Raw genomic sequence first — 9,206 nt, forward strand, 5'->3', positions numbered from 1 at the left:
AGACATGAGTACCAACATAACGCCACAAAAAAATAAAAAATCGAATATACGTAACCCGCGGAAATTCAAAATTCGCGATACTTTTTGAACAGACCTCGTATATGCTTTATGAAGACCTTCCGTGTCGATTTGTAAATTCAAGCTGTTTTTCTACTTTTTGAGCATCTCAGAAATTAAGCGTTTCTTATAGCAAAGCTCTTCATCTAGAATTTTGACCTTGTCCCATTGGAAATCATGATTATATTGTAGCCTGTGCTGCGTTATGACTGAGCAGACAGAAGTGTTATTTCTAATATGATTACGATGTATAGTAATTCTGGTTTTTAGTTCGTCTGTCCGTCTGCCCAACGTATGACGCATCACAATTATTGCACGATATCTTATAGACTACATTGCTCTTAGATGTAAGGGGGCAACTATCCTTCTGTACTTTGATATATTTACCCATTTTATTAGGACTATGGAAAGAAACCCTAATGTCGTTTAAACTTTTCTGTAAGAAGGAATAAATGGTGCCGTAAGCCAAGAAGCAGATTCGTTCGCACAGACATTGTCAGCCAAATCTCTATGTATCAAGTGTCTATTTTTAATTAAATTTTTTATGCGTTGATTAACAGTGTCAAAAATAAAGGTCAGTGGATAATCATTATCAAGTAAAATGTTAATTAAAAATGTCAAATTTTTAGAATGAAACTTAAAGTCAGAAATATGATTGGAAACAAGACTGTCTATATAAATATTAAAACTTTAAATACAAAGCGCCTCCGGTCCGAGTGTTAAGATGTTGAACTATCTAATATACATTCAATTAAATTAATATTTCAGAAATAAATTGAGAGCCGATGAAATCATCGTATATAATAATAAAATCAGAAAGTAAAAAAGCTCTGTCAACAAGCGAAAAAATTGTACCTTTTTTCTGTGCAATTGGATGATTCGAGTTAAAATTTAAAAATCTCCCTAAAAAGGCTTACGGTACCAATCGAAAATAAAACGATTCCTATGAATAGATATAGTGATGTCAAGAAAATTCATTTCATCCTCCCCCCCCCCAACTTCTGTGGTGAATTGGTGACGTGGATGAAATGAATTGTAATAAAATGTTGATTTTAGAAGGCAAAACCGAGGTACAAATGTCATCAACATATCTATAATAAAATAAGATATTCAGATTTAACGACATCAAGGACACCGTCTCTAATCTTCTCATTACTAGGTCCGCAATTACAGGTGATAAAGGCGAGCCCAAAGCAATACTTGGAAATAAAATTCCATTGCTCATTCACACAATCGATCGCTATATCCATTGGAACATTCGTAAAAAATGATGTGACATCTTATGAAATTAATTTATGATTACCTGTGAGGTATAATCTTTATCGATTTGTACTTTGAGTCCTTGATATAATCTTGTTATATTGAGAAAAAATTAACTTATTTTTATTATTGAAAGGGAGCGCAAAATTCTCTCCCAACTATAAAAAACACCGTATGTTACAAGGAATGTTAGAGGACGATAAGACCTTATCACGCTGACAAGGGTAACATCACGGTTACTGGACAGGGACGCTTACATGATGAAAATGACATTATTAGGTGACTTCGACACGTATGTTCCATTTAAGAAAGATCCTATCAAGAAACTTACGACATCGTTAAGGTCTATGCTCACTAGATGAAAAACGAAAGGTTTTATTAAGGACTCGGTAGCTTTGGTTAGGATTGCGCCGATACAATATGGATGTGACTCTGTTTGTGAGAATTCTACATTGTATGTTATTAATCCTTCCTTTGTTTCACAGTACAGTTTGTTCCCTAGTTCCTTTATTTCCATACATCCCAGCTTTTCCTTCACAGAGGTCATCTTCCTTAACCATCAGAGAGGGATGGTTCTTGAACTTATCGTCCTCTGACATTCCTTGTAACATACGATGTTTTTTACAGTTAAGAGAGAATTTTGCTCTCCCTTTCAATAATAAAAACAAGTTAATTTTTGAATGTATTAAGGTTGAGAGTAGCACGCACAGCGCAACATCAACATGCCCCTTGATAGGAGGATTGAGGTTACGAACAAACAATTGTTAAACATGGAGTCTGATCACACAAAGCACGCATTGTCCATAGACTGCACGTTGATTATCGCCTTCTTCAGCATTTCTCACGAGAGTTCGATTCGGCATCCCGTGCGCATGAAATTTAATTTATTTACGTTAACAGTTAAGTTGAGGATTCGCTACAGCGCCCATCCGCTGTCGCATTCCTGGAATTCTTTGAGCGATGCCTCGACGGCCAACGTGGCCTCGATGATGTGCTGCTCGTATCACTCACGCAAATCGGTGCATCGAAAGAGTTCAAAGTTTCGGATAGTGATACTTTTATTTGTGCGTTTATTATCTGCTATGAATTCGCCCTTAAATACAGTGCTTATCTTGATAGAGTCATAAATTTACATTACGCTCTGTACACGCTCAATCACAATTTTACTCGCGTCTTCGAGGAATCTGCGAGGTTCGATATAATTGGAGTTTATTACCGCGACCTCGTCAGAATATGATTTTCGAACGCCATTTTGATCTGAACGGAGTCCCACATTGTATCCAGTATATATACGAATCATCTGTGCACTAATTCCTTTAAACTTTCGAGCCGTGGGATACGTGCGATCAGTGATTGTCTATTACTGATCAATAATCGCAGGCGTTTCACGGCTTTGTTCCTTTAGATATTCGATATATTTATCTCAACACTGTTCTCACGCGATATACTCCTTTGGTGTTTAACTAAGCAGCTTACTCTATCAAATCACGCTCCATGTTGTCACTTATGTTATCTGATTGACTAATGACGCGATGCGCGTAGATCTTTTTATGTTATACAATATTATTATGAGCATTACTTGACAACATCGCAATTGTATATTAAAATTACATTAATGATATCATCATCCGGACATGTGACATGTCGTAAAATGTCGAATACTCTTGAAAAAAATTTCATATATTACATTAAATCTAACAAAGCTATTGTACATCAGCGCTTGCGAAATTGCAAACATTGCATTTTTGCCAAATCATATTGATGATACAATAAAAACAAATTGACATATATATGTATACAATATATACAATAAAAACAAATTAGGCATATAAGGTGTCAATAAATTAAAGAAATTCATCTTTGTTTAAAGAAATAAATTTAAAACGTATTTAAAAAAAAATCTCACATTTTATTTTAAACTTGATACTTTTTTTGGCATTGCGAACACCAATTGTATATCTTAAGTACATTCTGTAACGCACAATTCTTAACATGTTTTATATATCGCATAGTATTAATAACATTTAGATTATTCAAAGAATCTATATCTTCGTAATCAGTATCCAGCGTCTCAATGGTCAAATCGTCGCTATCGAGTATATCCACTAACCATTCGCGTTTTCACATTCTTTAACGTTATACGAAAGCCTTATTGACATCATTTTCTTCCGCACCAATTATAATACAGCCATCCTAATCAGGTGTTTTATCATGCTGTACAGGATCATCCCGTCTTCCCATCGCAATCCTTGGTGATAAGCACTCAGCCAAGAAGCGCAATACTTTCTGGATTTTGTCAAGAAATTCTATGGCATGAGACATGTAAAAATGTAATAAGAGAAAATGGCTCCTTTTCTCAATACCGTCTCTTCCTTCACGATAAATTTCTTTTCGACGATAAATCCTAGCAGATCCACAAACGTTGGCACGGCGAACGATTTTTCGATATTGCGATCGATTTCGATGAATCGTTTATTTCGTGTATGATGAGACAATAGACTGTAGTATTTGCAGGCATATTCTTCTTGCAGTTAAATTTTATGCGTACATCCACTGTAGCGCTCTTGATGTTTTGTCTTGACGAATAGTTAATGATCGCAAAAGGTCCTTTCTCGACAAACGAGAGCACATTGAATAGCGTTTCGAAGCAATCGATTTCGTAATATGCTTTACGAAAACGCGCGTACATATCAAATAGAATAGCGTATCTCTTTTTATCAAAATCCAAATTGAAATCATCGTACAGATGAAAATCTGAATTTAGATAGAGTTTCCCGTTACTCAAATTACAAGCTTCGAACGCACTTGCAAATCTTGAAATATGTTGTTCTTTCGATCGGTCTGCAGAGCAAAAATAACGTATCGCGGCTTCTCGAGCTAACTAGCCGTTTTGACGAAAAAGCTCATGAATGTTTGGTCGTATTTTGTAACAGAGGATATTCATACAAATCCCATGAATGAAAACTCATGCTCAGATAACGACCGCTTTCTAATGTTCATAACATCGACAGCTTATTTTTTTTGTTCAACACGTGTGATATACACCACTGCAATTTGAACAAATCAAGCGTCGGTTTGTCACCGAATCTCCAATCAGACAATTGTTGCGCGATCTTATCAATATCAACTTATGACGAGCGTTAATGACCATGCGTTTGTAATCCTCGAAAAAACCCAATAGCATGTTGAGTGGTACACAAAAATTAAAGTGTCTTTCCTCTGTGTCAGATCTAGTGTTCCATCCAGTGTTTAGCGCGATCAAAGATTTGTCATACATCAGCGACACTTAGTTCTTGATAGTATTGGTAATTCCGACGTTTCTGTTGAGATCAATCTCCACACCGAGTTTGTATCAAATTTCATCAAACATGAACGCGATGCAATTATTTGCCAATATCGCGGTAGCACTTTGAATCTCTTTGTTCCTCATCAGTTTTCCCTCACATATAGAAAACTTTCACACGGCAACGTATATAAATTCTGTTGCTGTATGGGTATTCTTATCGCGCCGCTGTGCCAAACGTTGTGTTGGTAAAGGGATTGAACGTGTGGTCACAAACTTTACGATGCAATCGAGAATCGGATCGTTCTTGATGTTTAGAATCTCATCTCGAAAGTTGTGTACCGTGAATCCCAAACATTTAAAAATTTTAACGTTCGACGGGCTGAGCCTCGTCTTTCTGATGCAGCTGAATGAGTGAATGTTGTTGAGCGATGTTACTGGCCTTGCAGTAGAGAAAAAATGCGTTATCTCTTTGCGAGCGCTCCGCTTCGTTCAACACGAGCATTTGACGCTTGCGCTATTGCTGTCGTCGTTGCACGTGCAATCTGGTGACGAAAATCTCTTCTCCTCGAAAATCGAGCAATCGTCCGTTTTGATCGACAACGCGTATTGTTAGATCCGTAATGCCGTGCGATGACTGGTAGATAAATTATTTGTACAGGCCTTTCCGATATCTTATATCCCGACGGCGAAAATTTGTGTATCGTGTACGCGTGTTTGGTGTTCGCACTCGCGGTCACATTACGCTCTATGCGGATAACGTTTACGTTCATTATGTTGACTGACACGTCCAATTCGTGCCATCTTCGTTGTCATAGAATACGCTTTGATGAGAATCCCAGCAGCGATCTGACGCTGTTGGGCTTTCCAAAATTAATTCTGTAGGAAATGTAATCTGTAATTAATTCTGCGCATCTAATCTCGCATCTCATTGTGTTGTAGTTTGCTCGGAGCGTTATTGGATTTTCTACTCTCGGCCATCATACCGTCGCCATCATCGGTATTATTGTTGCTATTGTCATCATAATTTCGTTAATGATTTCCAGCGCGTCGCTGAGCGGATGATAAAATTGCACGTTTCAAAAATTTGTTTATGTCTCGCACTTCGTACGAACCCTTGATAATTGTAATTTCTGCGTCGTCTTTGCCGAAATAAAATTTGTTGTTTGATTCGTTCACGTTCGGTATCATATGATAAGTCTCAAAGATCATCAGACTGAGCTCGTAGTCGTCGTCACATAACTCTAGTTAGGTAGGAAAATAGTTTGCTCTTCCCGCTCAGCGTAAGTGTCAACGATATTACGGAAAAAGTGTTCAACGAATACTGAGATTTCGCGGCACCTCGTCGGGCTTTATAAATTCGAGCGCATCGACCGTTCGTAGAAACCGCAAGCACATCTGTCCGCAGAAGTTCTGATCGTACGTCTGACAGGACGTGAAATTGTACTCTATCATCGTAACACTGTTTCTGAAATATCGTATCAGTTCCTTGTGCGGTCGAAGATAATCGAAACTATCAAAGTACACTATGCTGTTCCTACACTATGTTGTTCCTTTTTGCGTAGACTATCTAATGAGTACCTGGCCTCGTCGCATGTGTCGTATATTATATATTTATACTTACAATCATATATTGTGTGCGTGTGCATGTGCGTGTGCGTGTGTGTATATATCATCTCTCTTTTTCTTATTATACGAGGTTTGATAAAAAAATAACGGGAATTTTCATTTTTCTCAAAGAATCTTTATTTATTCATCAATATCAATTTTGTCTCCTTCAAAGTAATCCCCCCTCAGATATAATACACCTGTGCCAGCGCTTTTTCCAATCTTCGAAGCACTTCCAGAACTCACTTTTCGGTACGGCGTTCAGCTCCTTCAGCGATTCTGTTTTTATTTCATCAATGTTGGCAAAACGTCATCCCTTCAGGGTTCTCTTCAGCTTCGGGAATAGAAAGAAGTCACAGGGAGCCATGTCCGGTGAATACGGTGGCTGAGGCAAAATAACGGTTTTGTTTTTTACCAAAAAATCGAATAAGCAGTGAGGTGTGAGCGGAAGCATTATCATGATGCAATTTCCACGAGTGGTTTTACCATAATTTTGGGCGTTTTCGTCAGATTGCTCACTCAAATGGCGCATAACGTCCAGGTAGTATTCCTTATTGACCGTACGACCGTATGGCAGGAACTCATGATGCACTACGCCATTAAAATCGAAAAAAACAGTGAGAAGAACCTTCACATTTGATCGAACTTGTCGAATTTTTTTCGGTCTTGGCTCTTCAAGCAGCTTCCATTGGGATGATTGGGCCTTGGTTTCGACGTCATACCCATATACCCATGTTTCGTCACCTGTTATGACCGTTTTGAGAAGTTCTGGATCGTTGTTGACTTCATTCAGCAATTCCTGAGCGATATCTACGCGATGTTGTTTTTGGTCGAAATTCAGCAATTTCGGAACAAACTTTGCTGCCACACGTTTCATGCCCAAAACATCCGAAAAAATTGCTTGGCATGAGCCGAATGATATGCCGACATCATCAGCAATCTCTCTGATAGTGATTCGGCGATTTTCCAGAATCATTTTCTTCACCTGTTCGACGTTATCGTCGGTTATTGATGTGCTAGGGCGTCCAGGGCGATCGTCATCTTCAACGTCTTCACGGCCCTCTTTGAAACGTTTGTACCACTCGTAAACTCTTGTTTTACTCATAGTAGACTCATCAAAAGCAACAGTCAACATTTCAAATACGGTGCTACACTATATTCCATTTTTCAAGCAAAATTTAATACAGATTCTTTGATCCATTTTTTCCGAAAGTAAAGAATCGTCGAGCACACCAAAACACGTATAACCTTTTCGACTGTCAACAATAAACTAAACATTCAAAATGGATGCAAATGTCAACATATACGTCAGAAACATGTGTACAAACAAGATGAAAAAAAAAGTTAAAAATTGGATTTATACAGCCCGCGAAATTAAAAAATTCCCGTTATTTTTTTATCAAACCTCGTACAATATATTTAATCATATAACATACATATTTAAAAACATAACAATATAAACTTTTTTATTAATTTAAATATTTTAAAAATTTATTATCGAACAGAATTGAGAAAAACAAAGACAAAATATTATTTATTTTAGAAAATTTCAAAAAATTATTACTTTATGTAAACGATTAATAATGATGAAACTTGCAAATTGTAACAATTGTTTTAATAATTATAAAAGACTGCATATGGGCTATCACACTGGGAAATCGTATTAAACTTTAATTATTTACATAAAGTAATAAATACAAAATAACTGTACTTGGCATCAATATTTTTATTATATTACTGTTGTACATATAATAAATACAACTGATAAAAAGCATATAAACATTTTAAAACAAAATTATGTTCTTATTAATTAATCCCAGTGAAAAAATGATGTAACGAACAATTGCTTAGGTCTCCGTAGCTTCATTGCAAGTTCCATCATTTTTAATTTTTGTTGCACATAATTAAATGGAAAAATTAAATTATCAGTAGACTTTGAATGAATCTCAGATTGCAATGACAGTTGATTTTTCAGGAAAAGTGTATATTTTTTTTTTGACATCCATACTTTTCCACAAATAAAAATTGCCGATGCCATTGCTTCAGAGCCCTAGATTACTTCAATTTTCATTATGTAATTATTGTTTAAAAGAACTACGTTATTGGGGGTTCTGTTTATAATTAGAATAAAAAAATTAATAGTTACTTTAGTAATGTGTAAAGTAGTATTATTGATTTTAAATTCACTTGGCAATGAAATTATTGTAGTTTTTTCAGTTTAATTGTTTTTTTCGACAAACTTGGACTAATGGTTTAACAGAAGTTTGAAGGGTTTGTTTAATTTTGCTTAAAGTATTTTCAAACGGAAAACAGTTGATTCTACTTAAAGAACACCCCAATTTAGAGCATTATCAGCTGTATGAACAAGATTGTATATATTTAAAACTTGAGCTTCTCTATCATATAACTCTGGTACAAGTAAAAAAAATTTTTTTAAACATTGGTTAGCCTTAGCATTAAATTGTACTGCAACCCAATCGGAACATAAAATTTTAAATGCAAACTGTAATAATAAAAAGTGCCTATATAAATTTTTGGAAATAACATTTTGCAAAACAATGGGATCACAATATAATAAAAAAAACCTAAACTCCGTAGCTTTCCACTGATGAACGCAAAAAGGTGATCTGGTTTTTCTTTGAAACTCTGATGGTATTTGTAATCTTAAAGAAAGAAGCCTTTGCGAAATTATCATTTCTTGAATTCGAGTTAATTTAATTTTTAAAGGACCGTACATTAACATCTCAAGCAATTTCTTCATCACACCTATGCAGTCTAGATGCATGTAATCGAGAATAAAACTAGTCGTCATATCTGATGCAGATTTTCTAAGGAAGATTCTCCCATGTGATGCTCAGGATCATCTTTATTTTGAAATAATTCATGCAGCAAGGATGAATAAATCATTCATAGTAGCTATTTACTGCGGTAGTAGCAAACCCAAAGACTTATCGCAATATATAAAACAGTTTATAGCAGAATTAAATTATTTGCAAAA

General features: G+C 35.8%; 1 protein-coding gene across 1 annotated transcript; it reads right to left on the bottom strand.

The window, feature by feature from the left end:
* Nucleotides 1-6,518: 6,518 nt before the first annotated feature.
* On the bottom strand, nt 6,519-7,343 carry LOC108751188 (histone-lysine N-methyltransferase SETMAR-like). Its single transcript, XM_018491271.1, has one exon. The coding sequence runs from the start codon at nt 7,341-7,343 to the stop codon at nt 6,519-6,521; it is 825 nt and encodes a 274-aa protein (XP_018346773.1).
* Between the last annotated feature and the right edge of the window lie 1,863 nt (nt 7,344-9,206).

This window comes from Trachymyrmex septentrionalis, unplaced genomic scaffold (genome assembly GCF_001594115.1).
Source record: "Trachymyrmex septentrionalis isolate Tsep2-gDNA-1 unplaced genomic scaffold, Tsep1.0 scaffold41, whole genome shotgun sequence".
Lineage (NCBI taxonomy): Eukaryota > Metazoa > Arthropoda > Insecta > Hymenoptera > Formicidae > Trachymyrmex > Trachymyrmex septentrionalis.

Bases quoted from the DNA above. Each gene is read 5' to 3' on its own strand.
- LOC108751188 (XM_018491271.1), bottom strand. From the start codon at position 7,343: ATGTTGACTGTTGCTTTTGATGAGTCTACTATGAGTAAAACAAGAGTT.